This window comes from Manacus vitellinus, unplaced genomic scaffold (assembly GCF_001715985.3).
Source record: "Manacus vitellinus isolate BGI_N305 unplaced genomic scaffold, ASM171598v3 scaffold_27_pilon, whole genome shotgun sequence".
Taxonomy (NCBI): Eukaryota; Metazoa; Chordata; class Aves; order Passeriformes; family Pipridae; genus Manacus; species Manacus vitellinus.
Genome location: NW_021940039.1, coordinates 4,797,238 through 4,816,100, shown reverse-complemented (window position 1 = coordinate 4,816,100; position 18,863 = coordinate 4,797,238). Strand labels below are relative to the sequence as shown.

Genomic DNA, 18,863 nt, shown 5'->3' with positions numbered 1-18,863 from the left:
AACCCGCAGTGGGATCAGGCTGTGGTAGGAGGGGCTGGAGGACAAAGCTGGAAGGTGCCAGGGTGGATTTAAGGGATCAGCAGTGGAGCTGTGCTGGCTGCTTGACCAGGCAACCCCTGCTCTCCAGAATTCATGGCTGGAAAGCAAAGAAAAGCTAAACGTGATAATTTTGAGGGAAGCAATGAATAATGGAATGAATACAGGTGGTCTTTGAAAACCAATCGTGGGCTGCAGCAGCTTTTACTCTCTCCTTTGCCCAGGGCTGTGCTCTCTCCAGATGTGGTATTTACAGTGAACATCTGACCTGGCTTTTGCTAAATAAGCAAACAGGGTCAGGAAACTGAACTGTGCAGAAGTTCAGCCACTGCCTGCACCAACCAGCCCCAAGATGTGCAACAGCCTGGTAATGCAAAATGCAGGATGTCGGTGTTTTTCACCAGAAAGCTTTGTCTGCTGTGGCCTAAGAGTTGATATGGAGAGAGAAGGCACTCCTGGTAAATAGGGTGTTTATCTCTGCCTTGAAACGTGAGCACAGAGCCATTTGTTTAAAAACAACCACCGCCCAAACGACTCCAGGCAGACGCGTTTGAAAATTTCACTTTATTTCTCCGTCTGTTATAAAAGCAGGGGTTTGGGTTTGTTTTTTTTTTTTTTTTTACATCTCTGTTAAGTGTCCAGACTCGGTACATCTTGGTTTTGTTTTCACAGTATCTCTGCAAGACCAAGGACGATTCTTATTGCTGCGCCAGGAGCCAGGGCAGGAGGGACGGCGGTGCCGGGGCTTGGGCAGCCCTCGCCTTCCCCCCACTGCTGGGCCCAGCCTTGCTCTCTGCCACACTTGCTCTGCAGGTCTCTACCCCTCCCCAAGGCTGCTGAGGGTCTTGACTGACTGTCAGAGGGGCTGCCCCTCTCTTCCCATGCTCATCTCGGTGTCTAGGGTAGGAAAGGAGAACCACGAGGTCTGTGATGCTGCTCGACACCTTGGCCAGGCTTGGCAGCCCCTGCCTGTCCCTGGCTGGGCAGTGGGTGCAGGGGAGGGTCTCAGCCCTCCTGCTTCCCACCCTGCACCACGACAGGGCTTTGACAGGGATGGTCAGGCTGCACACTCAGCTCCTGTGGGGGTTTGGGGCTGTAAAGAGCTGAGCATCGTTGATGGGAGGGGTGAGGCAGAGACACACCCGTATCCCATGTCGGTGCCTCATCACCTTCCCAGCGTATCCTTTGTGTATTCCTTGTTCTGCAAAAAGCTGCCAGAGAAGGAGCTTGATTTACCTCTGCTCATTTACCACCTTGCTCAGTGCAGGATGCCCCAGGTCCCCAGATATTTAAGTCCCCACTGGGACCCTGCCAATCCCTGTTCTAACCACATGGCCATTAACCAGCTGGAGCAACAGTGGTGTCTAGAGCCCTGTTACTTCCAGCCATCCTTCCTTTTATAGACAATCTGTCCCTATCAGTTCTGTAACGAAGCAGCATTGGGAAAACATCACTTTGAATCACAACGCATGAAATCTCAAGAGGCAGCATCACTTTCTGTGCCATGTCTGGTGATGCAAATGGAGGTGGAGGGGCACGTTTTGACCTAGGCACGGGATAAAGGCATTCTTTGGGAAGGGAGGAGTCCATGCAAAGCCGACCCCAACGTGAAATTTGAATTTTGTGTTTACTGCTTAGCTGGGTCCGTTCAGTGCAACAGGACAAATTAGCCAAGAGGTTACTACCAAATTGCATGGATGCATCCAGTCCACCAGGTAGAGGGAATAGGAGGAACCAGATTTACTTAATGCACTGGGAGACTAAAGTCCAACACAAAGCTAAGTGGAAAAGGACAGAGGTGTTCCCTGAATGTGGTTTTTGGTGACTGAGAAGAAATCTTTCCTTGGAATTCCTTCATGCAGCTAATTAAGACAACTGGGCCCGATTCCTTTGACCCATGCTGACATCAGTGAGAACTGTAAGTACTCAGCACCTGGAGACAAACACAAATCCCCCTTCTGCTCCCACCCACAGGACTGCCCAGGAGAGCACCTCAGTGGCAGCTGAGGTGCGTGTGAGTGTGATCAGCTATTCACCCACAGCTCACAGTTTGTCCTCTTCTGCATGTATTGCCTCGGAGAAAATACAGACAAGTCCCAAAGGGCTGTGCCAGTAGAGATGTAGTTGGATCTGAATCCAGGTAAGAACGGAGTTTAATACAGAGAGTGACTGTGCAAGTCCAAGTCTCTCTAGCTTCGTCCTGTATAGTCCCAAAGCCTAGATCTAGGCACCCTTTGGCTCATGGATTTGGGGTTGATCCAGTCCAGTCATTTGCAAGCTGCTTGTAATGCTGGACTTCCCACCTCGGAGATCTGCCTGTGGAAGGGAGCAGCTCCGTGGCTGAACATCTCTGAAAGCCAGTGGATGGAGGAGGGTGGGCTCCCCTGGAGATGAGGGGATGGCTGCAGGGCCCCAGGATCCTTGTTTGCTGGTTGGAGGCTGTCTTGGTGGGGGACACATCTGGGTGCGTGTTCCCTGGGCAGGGGGTGACGTTGAACCTGCTGCCAAAGTCAGTGGTGTGGCTGTGGAGAAGTGAGGAAGGAGAATTTCTTGCTGGTAATGTCCTGTGTGGAAGATAAAGATGGGAATAGCAGCTAACTGGTGCCCCTCCGAGGGGAGAGCCTTTTGAGCAGCGTGTGGGGTTGTGAGACCTGTTCAGACCAGCTCAGCAGGGCCAGGCTTGTACCTGGCACACGGAGCTCTCCTCAGTCTCAGCTCTTGAGGCAAGTTGTTAATATGAGGAAGAAATGTTTTCTAGGGGAAGGAGCTGCAGAGGGAAGTGGTCTGCCTCGGGCCATGTGCTGGAGCAGAGCAGATCCTCTGCTCCCCATCCTGTGCCCCAGCTTCCAGATGCCACCTTTACCACAGAACTTCCTCTGCCTGCAAACCACGTCCCTCCCATTCAAACAGCTCCTCCGTGCCACCCTCCTCTGCAGAAGTGCATCTGATTATCTCAGAAGCCATCTGGTCCTCATTGAACCCTACAGGTTCCACCTCCTCCTCCAAATGCTCCTTCCTCACTGAGGATCCACACCCAAGGCTCAGGTCTTGCCCTGCCTGCACCTTCTCGTGCATCACCCTTTGCTACAGTGGATGTTTGTGCCATGACCAGACAGGGATGGTGTCATGGTCCTGTCTGTACCCCATTCCTGACAGTCAGGTAGGTCGGGAGGTCACTGGGAAGAAAATTATCTACTAACCCCAATGTGGTTTGTTATCACAGGAGGAAGAGTTTTCCACAGCTGTCTCTGCTGGGTTTGCTGGGAATGGGTGCCTTTAGTTTTCAGATGTGGCTGTTCCTGAATTATGGATATTGCTGGGTAGGCTTGGTAGATAGGATCTGCCCTCGCTGACACCCATGAGTCTCCAATGACTTCAGAAGGATGCTTTTTATATCCTGCTCTTTGTACAGCACCGTCATTGGAATTTCATGGGAAAACGGGGCGACAGAGCTTCACCCAACAACAGCCAGTGCACAAGCCCTTGGCTCTTATCTATGAGAAAGTAGACTAGTTGGGCAAACATCTGTGTGTCCTGAAGACAAACACAGTGGGACATCCACCCCTTGACTGATACTGACTCCCAGGGCCACAATTCCAGCTGTGAGGTTATCCCATATTGAAATGTTAACGGGAGGCTGAGATCACCACGGGTGAGCAGCATGAGCTGCTTCCTACCCCTCCTGCAAAGTAGGGAGATGGCCTGGTAGCTCCCATTCCAGAGCCAGCTGACAGCAGGTTTGTTATTTGCATTGCTTTGAAACTGAGATTATTTCCATGCTTCCTTGTTCCAGGTTTTAAAACCAGGAAGGTTTTCTTTTTATCTCGCTTCTTCCAATTTCATGCCCTTTTCATCCATCACCCGTGCCACACTGACAACCTATTCCTGGCTTCAAAATTTTCTCTCCAAAATTCTGTAGAAAGGACATTCTGCCTGGTGGTGTTTTTGTTGTTTGTTTTGTTTTTTTTTTTCAAACATAGCTTTAAGGCAAAAGTTTGGCAATGCAAAGCAAAGTCTACATAAGGCCGCATGACTTGGATTTGCAACTCAGAACCTTACTGCTTTTAAAAAAAAAAAAAAAATCCCTTATCTTAAATAGTCAACTTTTTGCTCCAGGAACTTGTTTCGTTCTCAACCAAAAAGGAAAAAAAAATAATTTCTTAAAATCCCAAATAAAATGTTCTTATTGTTCTGGGCAGTCTGGACAAGCTAATGAGACTGAAATTCAAACAGGAACTGAAGTAGGGAAGGAAAAAAAAAAAGCTATAGGGTAGACATCAGTGTTAGTTTCTTCCCTTAGAAATCCAGTGATGAGACAGACCCAGTCCAAAGGTCTCCTCTTTAGCTTTAGCACAGTGAAATCCGTCCCAATGGGAGAAGGTAGAATGGTTGCATTTGTTGAATGAATAAAAAGTGCATTTTGATTTTGCTCAGATTATACATGTGTATCCTAATACCTAAGTGATTGTTTTGCTTCAGGTTCTTGTGTTCTCCCTTTTTTGGTGCCGGGGACGCCAGGTGTGTATTACCGATGTTTGGGAGGTATCACCACGAGCGGTGGTCCATCCTTTGGCCTCCACATGAGTACCTGAGCATCATTGGCATTGGGTTTGACAAGGGCACTGGGTGGTATTGGCTCATTCTTGCTAAGGACCTGGGGCTGCTCTTGGGCAGAGGGCTCCTGCAGCTTGGCACGCTGCCCCAGGGGCCTGCTGGGGTTGACCTCGATGCCCAGCCTCATGCGCCATTTGATAGTCTGCAGGGTCACCATCTCGTTGGTGGCCGTGTTGGTGGCCACCAGCCAGGTGGTGAAGCTCTGATCCCGGTGGATGCTCGTGAGCTTGGCCACGTTGCTCTCGCTGACGGGCACGGCCCACGTCACGCTCGGGTAGAAGTTGTCGTTCATGCTGATGTTGAACTTGGACTCCTTCTTGGTGGGACCCACGATGGTGCAGGTTTCTGTCGTGTTTCCGTACCAGGGATAGTTCACCCCGTCTGAGTCACTGATGGCCTGGATTTTACCGTCCAGTAGATCGGGAAGCTCCCAACTCGACCTGCCGTAATCAACAACAAATTATGGATAGTGCATTAATTAATTACTTTAGAAGCATGCTGGACTTTAGGAAGAAGTTGTGGATGCATTCCCTTTTTAGCTTTTACTGGAATCTGTGCCCTTCGTGCCATCCTGCTGCAGGAGCTCATCCCTGCTATTAAAACCATCCTTCTCAGCAGGGCTGCTCTTGATCCGTTCCTTCCCTAAATTTCATTCTGGATGAGCCACTGTCCCTCCCTGCTGTCTGCCTGGCGCTGGAAGTGTAACCCATCCTTCTCCAGCCCTTGGAAGGACCCAGCTCAAGGGCTGCACACCAGGCTCCCAGCTGGGGATGGTGTTACAGTAATCAGAGACCCCGAGGTCGAGCAGCTTGTAAAACTGCCTGTGCTGGTCATCGGTGAGAGGAACAGAAAGGTCAGTCTTTCTAACAAGAAAGTCAGTGAAAATGGTCCCCTGTCACCTTGAACTGCTGATGCACAAATTGGAGTGGGGTTTTTTATTAACTTCCAATTTGAATTTTAAGATTAGATTTGCCAATAGAAGCGCAAACTGCTGTAAATGTCTCAGAAGAAGGGTCAGACGTTTGCACTAAGACAGCACGACCACAGATCACATGCTCAGTGCACACCAGGTGTTTTAAGGACACTCTTTTCAAAAACAGGCTGGCAGAGGTGGTTCTAAGGTACTTTCTCCCTCTTTCTCACAAATGAGCCCTCCCCACCACCCAGGGGTGGTGTCCCAGCCACCGAGGTGGCAGAAGGGGCTGGGTGGCTGCAGAAGTGGTGTTTGCACCTGACCCTGCTCTGGGGTGGGACTCTGGGCTGTGCTCCAGCCCCCCGGGTCCTGCGGGTCCCTGCTGCGGGCTGGGACATGATTTATCCCGGGAAGAGACAGAGGGGACACGCTGAGGCTCGTCAGGGTCAGGGTGACTGTCCAAGCCTTTCATAAATCTGGTGCTGCAGCTTAAAATAGCCCTTTGGTTGCAGTGGGGGTTGTGGGTGGGGGGTACGTGTCAGCCTGGCCGGCTCTTGCACAGCTTTGGGATGAGCTGCTCTGGGCAGGGCTGATGTGACCGTCTCACAAGGCTGTTCTGATTGTTAATTAGTTAATGACCGTGAATTGCCTCCATGTTTGCAGCTGCTGGATCGTTCAGCAGTGAGCTGTGTCTGGCTCTGGCTAGAGGATACCGTGGGGGATTTAAAGATCTCGTTTATCTTTTTTCCATGCGAGCGGGGGGTCCTAGCAAACACCTCCCCTGTGCCACGCAGGCGGATGCCTGGTAGGAACCCGGGAGATGGAAGTGCGAGGCAGGATGTGGGGTGCTCCGGGGGATGCAGGGATGCTCCGAGCAGCAGGACTGGGGGTTGCAGGGCTGCTCTGAGCCGCAGGACCAGGGGTTATGCAAGCACGACATCTCCCTGCACAGATTTACAGGCTGCTGTCAGCTACAGCACCGCAGCTGCAGCAATCCTCTCCTCCAGAGCCCATCGCCAGCAGGCAGAGGGAGTCCTTTCCCTGGAAGAAAATTTTTAGTGAAGGCAGCCAAAAGGAGATCCCTGAGCAGTCCTGCCAGGACCCCTGTCCACTGCAGAGATGTTGATATGCTCTGCTCTCCAAAGCAGAGCCGTCCTGGCTCACCACCCCCACGCTCTGCAGGCAGGGCTGAGCAGGGGAAGGCTCTGGGGACGCTCTGTGACCCGGCCCTCGCAGGCAGATGAGTGGAGGTCGTGCTCTGCCCCCACCTCCTCCCCACTGCACAGCCCGGCTCCGAAACCCCATCTGGGGGCTCTTTCTCTCCCTTTCAGCAGCTGGTTTAGGATTACTTTCCATTCAGACAGTGGCTGGTACTCAGCTTGGCTGTCACCCAGGGATGAGGATGTGACAGTGTCCTGGAGGTTGACTCTGTGACAGGCACAGTGCTAAGGTGCAACCACAGCATGTCTGCAGGTACAGAGGTGCCAAACCAGGACCTGAGATGCTACAAGAGGCTGATAACCCTCCTGGGCTGCTCCAGCCTACTTGGGTCAGAGGTTGGTGGGTGAATGGTGGGAAAATCAGGTAGAAGGTGCTCAGAAAATGCTGGTCCACTAATACCTGCTTCTCCCCATCTTCATTCCCAGTACCTCAGTACAGAATTGCAGGACCTTCTTAGGATTTGCCTGGTGTTTACACAAGAGTAAAAAGGTGGAGCTGTGTCAGGGCCTTGGCAGGATGCTGGAGGCAGAGCCTGCAGAACCCCAGCACAAAGCCAAGTGAGCAGCGTGGCAGGGCTTGGCTGGGGTGGCCCAGGTGGGCACCCAGCTTAGGGAAAGGCGGGGGCAGGAATGGGGAAGGAGAAACTGTGTTTCTTCACAGAGCACACTGTGCCTAATTCTGGTGTGTGGTTAACCCCAGGGTTTCAAAACCATCACGCTTTATCTGCACAGCTTGGAATGGGGAGAAAAACGAGGCCTCCTGATGGTCCCATGACTGGAGCTGAGCAGAGGCTGCACGGTGGTTGCTGCTGGCGGTGGTTGCCCCTTGCCTGGTGCTACAGCAGAGCCTGTGTGCCAGCCAGGCTTGGCAGCCTTTGCTTGCAGAGCGTGTCCATGTTAAATAATATGCCAACAACTGGATGATTTTGGAAAGAATGCTGTGGAATGATCTTTGGCTGCATCAGCATCTTTCTTTGGTAGTGTCGAGCCAAGGAGAGACCAGAAAGTGCCCAGTAAACACTTTGCTGACAATAGCAGGGAAGAGGAATGAAAAGAAACCAAGCTATCTGGTTTCATGGGTTCACTATAGCTGATCAGCTCCAACATCAGTAGATTCTGGCTTGTACTACTGACAAGCTAGCTTCTGAAAAAAGCTTTAAACCTTTTCTGAAACCTTCAGAGTCAGTTTGGGCATCATCAGTGACTGGAGCTGCCAAGAATCCTCTCTTAACAAATGTCTTCTTGCTACCAGAAGGAACTTTGAGCTATTTCTTGTGTCAGAACCGGAGCCCTGCTGCTGACAGCCAAGCAGCTTTATGTAGGTTTAAGCCTCCTAGTCCTCTTTCAGACACTTTTCTTCCTATTCTGTCACACAGAATGAAGCCCCCAGCTCATCTCAAGCCCCCAGATATCTGTCTCACAGCACCCACCCACCAGGGCAATCACTGCAGTGGCCTGGGCAGTGACAGCAAACCCAGCACAGCAGCCTCCAGCCCTGAGCATCCAGCAGTGTGGATACATCCAGTTAACTTTTTCAGACAGGCACTATTGCATCCTCAGCTCCAGTTCCTTAAAGCCAGCTCCTAACTAGTCACAGGCCAGATGGACTTGCATAACCTTGTGTTCTCCGGTACTTTCTTTCCTCTCCAGCAGCTCCTCAAACAAGAGCAGCCCCGCTGGGATGCAGCCCCTGCTCCTGCAGGTACCAGGGCCACGTGTGGGTGCAGTGAAACGCTGTCTCAGGTATTTCACATCCCTGCTCCCACCTGCCTCCCTCCACCGCTGGCCTGCGCTGGGGACTCATAAAAGAAAGAAAACCTGACAGCCAGAGGTGCTTAATTTTAAATTGTGCTTTACAGTGCCTCTCTCAGCTACTGCAGCACGTCAGGCAAGTCAAGGCAGAGTCAGAGTGAAGAACAGGAAGGAAATTTCAGATGTTGTTCCCTGGCTGACAAAGCTGTGCTGCTGTGGTCCCTCTTCCCCCCACCCTCCAGCTGCATGTTCCTGCCTCGTGTCTTGAATTGGCAGCGATGTCTGATGCATGGCTGGTTCAGGGAGTAAAACTAGCAGAAAACTGGCATTAGGAAAAAAGGATCAGTTTCTGCTGGTTTAGCTGAGCAGACTAAGACTCAAGTCTGACTGGACAAGCTATTTAAGCTAAGGTGGGTGCTCACAGCACAGGTGAGAGAGTCGGGCCACGCAAGGGCAGCAAAGCCTTTTCCTCTAAACCCCTGGAGGGGTGAATTCCCACAGTGAACTGACCTCCCTTCACTTCCCATGGAAAGAATACCCTTTTTTCCCTTTGCTGAAATTTGACTGTGTCCTCCCTCCCGAGGACTGGGGTTTTATTCTCTTGACAAGTTGATTTCTCCAGTTCATTGTGTCCCTGCTGCAGGGCAGGGAAGATTTAATCTCACCAGAGAGAAGCCCGGTAAGGCAAAGTGATGATGTAATGATGCAAGTGCCCCATCCGGTCCTCCAGGGGAGAAACATCCCCCTGAAACTTCTCCAGATTCTTGGCTGATCGTATTATTCCAACCCCAATTTATTTCTCTCTCTCTTTTGCATATCTCCCATCTGCACCGCTTCTTGCACATCTCCATGGAGATGGAGAAACAGGGCTGATAATGCCATTCCAGCGTGGCCCAGCCCCTGCCACAGGTCCCACCAGGTGCAGAAACCAGCACCCACCCCAGGAGATGCCAGCAGGGACCTGGTCAGAGCTGCAGGTCAGAGCTCTGGCCTGATCCTGATGCCTTCCCTCTGCACAGCAGCACCTTCCCTAAGGATCAGGGTAAAACCCTGCATGGGGGGAGCAGCAACAGCAGCCATGGGGTGAACAGGAGTTCGTCCCAGTTCTGCAGAGAGCAGGGTGAGAGAGCACATCCACATCCTCATGCTGGTGGTTTTCATGTACCCAGCAGCATCTACTGAGTCACACTGAGTAAAACAATGCCAGCATTTATGTGTTATCTGAGCTTTAATTCTTTTCCTTTACATCTAAAAACGCTGCATTTAGCCCCAAAATTGTCAGTGCCACTTTAAACGCATGTGTCTAAATTATCCCCTCTGTAGCTCCCATCCCTATAGCAGCATTATGCACAGCTCCATCTGCTCCAGTATTTCTCAGCTGTTTCCATCCTCAGTATAATGGCCAGCTTATGCACAGCTACCAACTTCCCAGCAGAGAAGTGAAAAATTAATCCAAAGCCTGCTGTAAGTATTGGTGCTCTGTTTGACCAATTGATTTTTGATTATTTGGAGTTTTCTCTTTGCCTGCCACGACAGTGATTAAAAATATGCATGTGGCAGTAGCCTCTCTCCATCATGGAAAGTTGGGACAAATACTCTGTTGGCATAAATCGATGCAGCTCTGTGGAGGTCAGTGGGATTACATCGAGTTACACCAGCTAAAGGCTTGGCCCATCCTTTCCCATAGGTTTGTGTCCTGTCTCTCTCTCTATAAAGGTCTTCCAAGAGCATGTTCTGATGGCATTGGAAGAGGCCTTTCCTCCCAAATGCCTTTATTTATAGCTTTCAGATGGCAACGGGTCTATAGAGGGAGAGTGGAGGAGCAGACCAATTCCTGCTTATGTTCAGGTAACTTTTTTAGTATCAGTTAAATGTCAAGGAACCTCCTAGGGAAAAATCTTTGTTTCCATGATTTTCTGGCTAATAGCTCTCCTACATAGCTGCAGTTTTTAATTCTACCTGTTTACAGCACTTAGCTGGTAGATACTCCCTTTTTTTTTTTGTCCCAAAGCATTCCAGCAAGGGCAGACCGTACCAAAGCCTCATTTTAAACACAGAGAAACTCAGGTGCAGGGAAATAAAAGGCCAGGCTGAGGTTTGCAGCCCACAGCAGCACTGGCACATCACTGCCCAATCTTTTTTATTTTGGTGCATCTGAGCTGTATTTATATACAGTGGACTTCTCTGTTTTCCTTTGCAGCTGGTCAGTAAAGACAGGATTTCTAAATGAGCCTGAGAATTACACATGCAAATCCCAAAGGCCTGGAATTGGGAACATCTGAGCAACAAATTGTCCTTGCTAAAGAGGGTGTTGGAGCCAAAAAGCCTACAGATTTCGGGCCTGCTGTAAGTACTTTTAAAATCAAGATAAGCCGGTCTGCACTGCTGGTGTTTGCCAGGTGCCAGTTCGCTTCTCCAGGCACTTTCTGCTTGAGCTGAGAGGGGACGTGGGGACAGAAGGGGGGCAGCCTGTCGCCTCCGGCTGCTCCTCGGCGTGCCCTTCCCTCTGGTCCACATCTTACAGCGCCTGATTCGCGTGATGCTGAGATGCTGAACCCGTGTCCTCGGCGGGGCTTACAGGCAGCAGGGAGGGAAGGAGGGCCGGGGTGTGCGTGCAGATGTTCAGGCCATCGGGAAGGCGCTGCCTTAAGTCCGAGATTGCCCTGCTCTGCAGCCCTCCGTGCTCCCCTCCTCCCTCGGCCCTCCTCATTCGGTGATGTTTAAGCCACCCGGACTGACCCTGCAGGGGCTGAGCCGGCATCCCCCTGACTCAGGGCACTCGGGATGAGCAGGCGGGCGGGTTGCTCGGACCTGACCTTCTCGTCCTTCCTCCCTTTCCCCCAGAGGCCGGGCAGCATCAGCGCCCGCAGCCACTGCCCCATCTGCCAGCTCTGCGCTCGGGTTCTGTGCCCGCGCCTGGACGGACAGATTTCTGCTGCACCAGGAGGCTGCACCTCGTGCTGCCCGGCACCGTGAGTTGCAGAATTGCTGCTCTGTGCGGGCATTTAGGGCTCAGGTGCTGGGGCTGGCTTAATTGCGGGCCAAAGCCTGCAACAATGTTTGGAGAACAAGCTGGTGGGGGACTGGGGAGAGACGACTTTTCTCAGCAGGGAGGTGACATTCTAATTTGACTCATTCCTGTCTCACTATGACTGTCTGACCAGTAACACGGGGATTTTTTCTGGTGTGCAAACAGCCCCTATATTCCCCCTACCTCACATATACACCTATATATTCCCATTTGCACATTACCCATAAGGAGAGGGTAACGTGAAATTTTCACCCTGCTCCAAGGTGATGCAGAGGGTTTAATTATCAATGGGTTAAATGTGTGCTTTCCCCGTGGGCTGCCTGCTACCGTGGGCAAAGCAAGCAGGATTCCTCCTGTGACGTTAAATGTGCTCCCAAAGGTGGTGGGCTACTGAGCTCCCAGCCACAGCTCTCTGCAGCAGCAGCAGCACAGCACGCCAGGGACGGCTCTGTGCCACAAGTGTCAGCCCTCGGCTTTCCCTGGGGCTTCTCAATGCGCAGTGTTGGGATGGGGAGGGATGCAGGTGAGAGGGGCTGGTGGTCGGGAGAACCACTCGTGTCAAACACCTATCAAAACAGGAGTGCCTGCCGTGGTAGGGCTGCCCTGGGGTTTCAGGATCTCCACTGCTACCCAAAAGCTGTTGTGAAATAGTGTTGCTTTTGGGTTCCTACCAGAACAAGTAGGGTTTGATTGGGGCTTGGGCAGGCACATTCCCATTCGAAGAGAAGAACACCCACTCCTTTAATAGGGCAGGGACAAGCTCTCCTGTACTTTAAACATACAAGAAAGTCCTGTTAAATTTCAGAGGAGCTGGGTTTTAAAATCTGGATTATAATTTTTGGGTATAATCCACTACTCCCCATCCAGGCCATGGCCCTCCCGCTCTTCCTTCCCGCAAGGCACACGCACCCGCACGCGCTCTTGGAAATACTTACATCCCCTGTTCTCCGTAGTGATTGTAAAATTCCATGTGGCTGCAAGCCTGGATCCAGCCCACAATCCAGGTCTCCTTCTTGGGAAGAGGGGGCACCAACACTTGCGCTGAGGCTCGGAAGTGAGGGGTCCGGTAGCGCAGGACCACGCTGGAGGACTCGTCAATGCTGGTGGGAATGGGATCGATGGAGGCTTTGACTTCAATCACTGAAATACTTTCCCGGAAAACTTTGGATTTGCAGCTAATACTCTGAATACAGCCCATGGCATACCCCGAGTACAGTCCGACGCGGCTCCTAGGGTACTCCAGCAATCCTTGGGAATATTAGGCATTGAAATTATCTGGTGCTAGATCAATTACAGATCTTCTGGGTTTGTAGTCTCAAAACTGATATCCATAGGATAGAAAATTCATCATGTAAAGCCTTAATTTGAGTATCTGTCTTACCAGTACTACTCCTATTTTTGAGGTTAGCTGCGCTTCAGAAGCAAAAGGGCCTTTAAAATTTTTTTCCCCTTTTAATGACCCATTAATTCTCTTGCTCAGTCTTTGGGTTAAAAAAAGTCTCTTGAGTTCAATAAATAACGGTGGTGTTCTTAGCTGATATATTTAGTCCTTCCTTTCCTCAGATGCGGTCTGTCATTCACCGTCAAACATAGGACTAGCCGGTATTTCCCTTTATTCTTTGGATGAAAAGCATTATGTTGATAGACACATCTATATAAATAATGAAATAGTTTTTAGCCCCAGCTTGTCACAACCGGTGTGGATTTCCACTTCCTGACTTGCAGTTGTTCATAACTTCCTTTCGCACAGAATTACAATAATAACAGAAAAGAAACGACGGCTGGAAAAACGCGAAAAGTCGCCAAATCTCCCAATTTGGAGGCTCCTCCGCCAGCGATGTCAGGGCTTTGGGGATTAATTTTTTTTCTCTCTCTCTCTCTCTTAGAAATAGCCGTGCGGGCAGGGCAGCAGCGCGGTGCCGGTGGGGCCGGCGGCTCCGGGAGCGCTGCGGGGCAGGCGGCGAGGAGCCTCCCCCGCGCCCGCCGGGGCCGCGCCGCTCCGCGCCGCTCAGCGCCGCGGAACGCCGCCGTGACATCCCCCGACACGCACCGGCCCAGGGGCGCCGGCCCCGCCGCTCCCCTTCCTCCTCCTCCTACCTCCTCCTGCTCCTCCTCGCGAGCGGCTCTCCGCAGGGGTGTCCGACCTTCCTCCTCCTCCTCCTCCTCCCGCGCTGCTCCCGGGCGCGCGGCGGTGGCTCAGCCGGCGGGGCTTATGGGCGGGCGGCGGGGCCCCCGACACGCGTGGGCCCGCAGGGGTCACAGCATCCCGGGGAGCAGCGCCGAGCCCCGGCCGCGCCGCCGAGCCCCGGCTCCCTGCGCGCGGGGGCGAGCGGCGGCGGGGGCGGGAGGGGTGGTGGGGGGGGGGAGCTCCTTCTCTTTCGCTGAGCGGTTGGTTTTGGTTGGTTTTTTGGTTTTTTTTTTTTACTCCCCTTCGCCTCTTTTGCTTTTAGCTGCCCGGGGAGGTGAGCGGAGCAGGATCGGTGCCTCCACCTCCCGGCTGCCGCAGGCTTCCTCCCGCAATACATTCGCGCACCCGGGGAGCGCCGGCCGCGGGTCTCAGCCTCGCCGGCGGAGCGCGGGGGTTGCGGGGGGGCTCCCGCTCCGCTCGCCGCCGCAAGCATCAGGGAGGCGACGGGGTCAAACTTTGCAGGAACTCGCTCGCAGCCCCTCGGTGCCCCGGGCGTGCCCCGAAGATGCCGCCCCGCTGCCGGGAGGGTCCGCCGCACCTGGGCTCCGCGGCCCAAAGGGCGGGGGGCCCCCCCCGCGGGCCCCCCCGACCCGCCCCCCTGTCGCCCTCCTTCGCCCAGTGCCATCCCTCCCCCTGTATTTCGCTTTTAAACTGCAGCTGTTGAAGGCTAAACCTCCTTTGCAAAAAAAAAAAAAAAGGCAGCATTTCCTCCCACATGTCCGTGAATTGTGGGTAATGTAGTTTTTTTGTTTTCTTTTAGAAACGCCTTTCCCTTCCTCCCCCCGCCCCCCTTTATTATTATTTTGTTCTAATTTGGACACAGAGTATATTTTCTCTTGGGTTTTCAGATCAATATGTTCCTCTTCTGGCTGAAGATTTGCAGGTAAGTTTGGTACCAACCCAAGGGCACCAAAGGCAATGGTCTCCTTATTTGCAGAACCTGTAGCCCTAGGCTGGATGGGCTGTGGTTCCAGCAGTGAGAAATGCAAAGCTCTCCATAGCAGCAGCGGGACTAAGGAGTAGCTGGAACAGGGAGTAAGAAGAATCTGAGGCAGCAGCGGCCTGTGGAAAGTTGTAAACTTCTATTACAGATGGTTTTGGGAGCACCACTGCTGGCTGGTCCTGCTGGCCATCTGAGGATCTGAACACCAGGTGAGGTGCATGCATCCAGCTTTTCATGGAATACAGCTCTCCTGTTTTGGTAATAACTGGTTGAGTTGAATGCTGGGTGAGAGTGTCCTCTGTCACTTGTTTCTAAAGAGGAAACTTGGGGAACAGAGAGGTAAAAATTGCTTTGCTGGTGCTGCTTGTGGTGCAGTACAGCAGCACAGACACGAGTTAATGTCTTTTAGCTCTTCCCACCCCGCAGACTCAGCAGCTGGATTAGCCCTCGGCAGGCAGGAGAGACTGGAGCTACTGGGTGATCCTGACGAGTGAATGTCACGGAATGAGGGGAGGCAAATTTGCTCCTTTCCACCCACAGCAGGTGGAAAAAAACACAGTATATTGTTATGTTTTTCTTCTGCATGCGCTTCTCAAAGCACTGGGGAAGTATTTATTTTAAACTTCACAGTCTCTGTGAAGGGCACAATTACAGTCACTAGCCCTGTGACAGAGAGAAACACTAAGAACCTGCTCAAGCTACGAGCAACTTACTACTGTGTAGTACAAGAAAGAATGAAATTAGCATCTTCCGAATGAAATATCCAGCAGCCTCCAGAAGGTGCTGAAATCCTTTGACATCTCCAAGACTCTTTCACACTTTTCAAACAAGCTTGTCACAGTTTCTCAGAGCATCAATGGATCTGGTGAAACTGCATATTCTGCGACTTTAGTTTCACTCAAGCTTCAGCCAGGTCTTGCTTCAACTTGGCTGTCTCTGGTGTTCTGGTCAACTAGGAAATTGCATTATCTCATTCTAATTAAATCAGCTTTTCATCTTCAGCTGGAAGTTTTCGTTGGGTTTTGGTCTTGCCTGTCTCCATCAGGCTGCTGTGAGTGATTAAGGCATTAGCACACCCCCCCCAGAGTGGCTGCATTAAGCCATGGGCAGAAGGGTTCCTGTGCCCGAGCACGTGGTGCTCCCTGATGGGATTGCTGGAGATGCGAGGCCAAGCTGTGGTAAGTAAAAATTAGGAGTGTCTGGTGATGCTGTGAGTTGTGTTTCCTTTTGCTGCCCATTTGATGCACCCGTCCATGTCTCACTGTAGCACAGCCATGCTCCGTTCCTGTGGGGGTTCCCCCCAGCATCATGGCCTGCACAGTGTCTCCACGTCCTTCCAGCATGTTTTCTGGGTTTATTAAAGGACAGGGTCTCCCTGCACTGTCTGAGTAATGGCAATAAAAGCCGCCCACCAGAGACCATTCTGGCACTGCTGACACACCACTGCATGTGCAGTAAGTACTGCAGGGTATTATATTTTATTTTGGCCAAGCTTTTCTTTTTGTCCCTAGAAGAATATCCCACCCAGGAACACCGGTTTTGCTGGAAGCACTTTGGTTGCAAGTGCTGCTTCTTGGCCAGTTGCTGCCAGTGGCTGAGATTCACCAATGCTGCCAGTGGACTGCAGAGAAAGGGGTTGGAGCTGTCACTCTTGCCCCACCCACATTCCAGCGTGGTTTGCATGGCCCTGCTGGCCACTGACACTGTGTGTGGCCACAGCTGTGCAGGGCATTGTGGCCAGCAGCCCCCAGCCCCTGGGCCAGGGAGGGTGGGCAGGATGGCGAGGAGCACAGCCAGGGCATGGGTGAAGGGAGCATGCCGGATTTGTCTGTCTGGGCATTCTCCCAGGTGCTTGATGACCCCCGTGGATCATGTGTCAGGCCTGGAATAGCCCCACCAGAGCAGGGATCCTGTCTACAGGTTTAGCAGGGATATTTATAAACCCCTGGGTTTGTGGCTGTTTTGCGAGCAGCGCAGCAGGACGGGGCTTGTTGTGGCCCCAGCAGGGTCAGGGACATTTCCTTCCCAAGCTCATTTTCTTTGGCTGGGACAGGCTGTGACAGCCCACCTGGCTGCAGGAGAGACCAAACAGCTTTCCTTTCCCACTCTACTTTTGACAGGGATTTGCTGGCACTGGGTCCATCACGCACTGCCCTTCCTCCCCTGTGCCTTTCCTGCCAGGGACTCGTGCTGGGCTGTGGGGTTGGAGTCTCACAGGGCGGCTCGGGCAGAGGAACCCCCTCATATCAGTGTCAGCAGAAGAGACAGGCACCAGATTAAATTCACTCTCAAAGCTTTCAAGGTATTTTTTAACCCATGACAGCTCCCAAGGAACATGCTTGGTGGTAGCTCAGCATCCCCAGCACCAGACTGGGCAGGAGTCTCCCTATTTCTGCAGCCTCCTGGCTGCCAGCACCTTTAATCCTCTGCCCACTGATGTTTGCAAAGAGCCCCACACTGCAGCAGCCCTGCAAGGAGCAGGAGAATCTGGGAGGCCATCCAGGGAGGTGATGGCTACAGGCAAGTGAAAGCAGTGATGATGACATTTATCTCCTCTGCTGGTGTCAGGTGGACTGAGATTTTCCACATGCCTGAGAGCTGGGCAGTGGGATGAGGGCAGGCAGATAGGGACAGGGTGCTGACTGCCCCGATAGCGTGAGAATGCGGCTGCACAGCCGGTGATCAGACGGGAGCTGGGGGGTGTTGGTGATGTGACACCTTCTGTGCAAGCTCCAGGGCTGCCACAGCCCCATGTGGTACCTGAGCTGAGCAGGGTTGTGTTTTATGGGCTGGGTGGGGGTGCCTGAGGAGGGGATGAGTTCTTCCTCCAGCTGGGATCATAGAATCACAGAAGGGTTTGGGCTAAGCTCTCCATAGCAGAGGGGCTCCAGCCCTCAGAGCATTTCCATGGCCTTTCATGGACTCATTCCAACAGGTCTGTGTCTTTCCTATGCTGGAGACCCCAGAGCTGGACACAGTGCTCCAGGTAAGGTCTCACCAGGGTGGAGTAGAGGGGCAGCATCACCTCCCTTGACTAGGGGTAGGTTGCTGGAGGGTATGATTCAGAAATAAATTGATGTATGTATAATATTTTCCTTTGAGGGAGGAAAATATGAACAAAACCTGGAAGTGAGGGCTCCTCAGGACCTTAAGCACTTTCTTGTCCAAACATTGCTGTTGCCTCTGGTCAGTCGGTTGGTCAGATGGGCACAGCCTGGGTGCACAATTCACTGATAGGATTTTGAGAACTGTGGGTAAAAAGTGTGAAGAAAATGCAAAATTTTTCTTATTTTTCAGATGCCAAGAACCACCTTTCCTTTAGCACTTAAGCTCTCAAGTGCATTTTGGACTAGACTTTGAGATACCTGAGTGTCCAGTTCCCAGGATTACCTGTACAAACACTGACCTCTGTAACTGGACTTTTGTGTAATCAAATGTAGCAGGCACCACGAGACGTGGCTGTTCTACTCCTCAATGTAATATTCATATTCTCCAATTCTCTATCCACAGGGGACTTCCAGCCTATTTGCATAGGAATAATCCTGTTCAAGGAGCATGTGAGTGGTGTGGAGCTGTGACAGCCCATTGCCCAGGGAAGGTAACTGGGTTGATGCCACGGTGGTCCTGGCTCAAGTGGTTGCTGCCATGGGCTGTCATCCTTTGGGTGGCTTCTCCCAGCTTAGATCCGTGCAACTGCAGTTCAGGGGCTGTAGAAAGATCATTCAGATCTGTAAACTGGAGCTGCAAGCACCGATGGGATGTTCCCAGGGGCTGATCAGTGCTGGGATCGGCAGGTGGGAGATCACAGAATCACAGAACATTCTGAGTTGGAAGGCACCCACAAGGACCATCCCTTGATGTCTCAGAGGGGTTCTCCCCAGCTGAGGTGGGGAGTCAGGAGGCTGACAGCAGCCATGCAGTGTGATGGAGCACAACGTGCCATGGCAGGAGGGACAGCAGGTATTCCCTGTCCTCTGCTGGAGGACTCCCCAGGGCCCGGTATGAGCTTTCCTCCTCCCTGTCCCGCGCTGCCCGTGCTGCTGGGGCTGGTACCTGTGCTGCTGATCACACCTGCAGCTCAGGGACACGGGCACTGCCTGTCACCTGCTCTGGGCACAGGCTGCGTGCTGGGTGACACGGCAGGGACACGTGCGGTAACGAGGCCA

At 52.4% G+C, this 18,863-nt stretch overlaps 1 protein-coding gene across 1 annotated transcript; it reads right to left on the bottom strand.

Annotated features, from left to right (window-relative positions):
* Nucleotides 1-1,344: 1,344 nt before the first annotated feature.
* FAM78A (family with sequence similarity 78 member A) lies at nucleotides 1,345-13,483 on the bottom strand. Its single transcript, XM_008919386.3, has 2 exons — nucleotides 12,502-13,483; nucleotides 1,345-5,090 (listed from the first exon to the last, which is right to left on the bottom strand). The coding sequence occupies exons 1-2, from the start codon at nucleotides 12,762-12,764 to the stop codon at nucleotides 4,562-4,564; spliced, it is 792 nt and encodes a 263-aa protein (XP_008917634.2). The 5' UTR covers nucleotides 12,765-13,483; the 3' UTR covers nucleotides 1,345-4,561.
* Nucleotides 13,484-18,863: the final 5,380 nt, after the last annotated feature.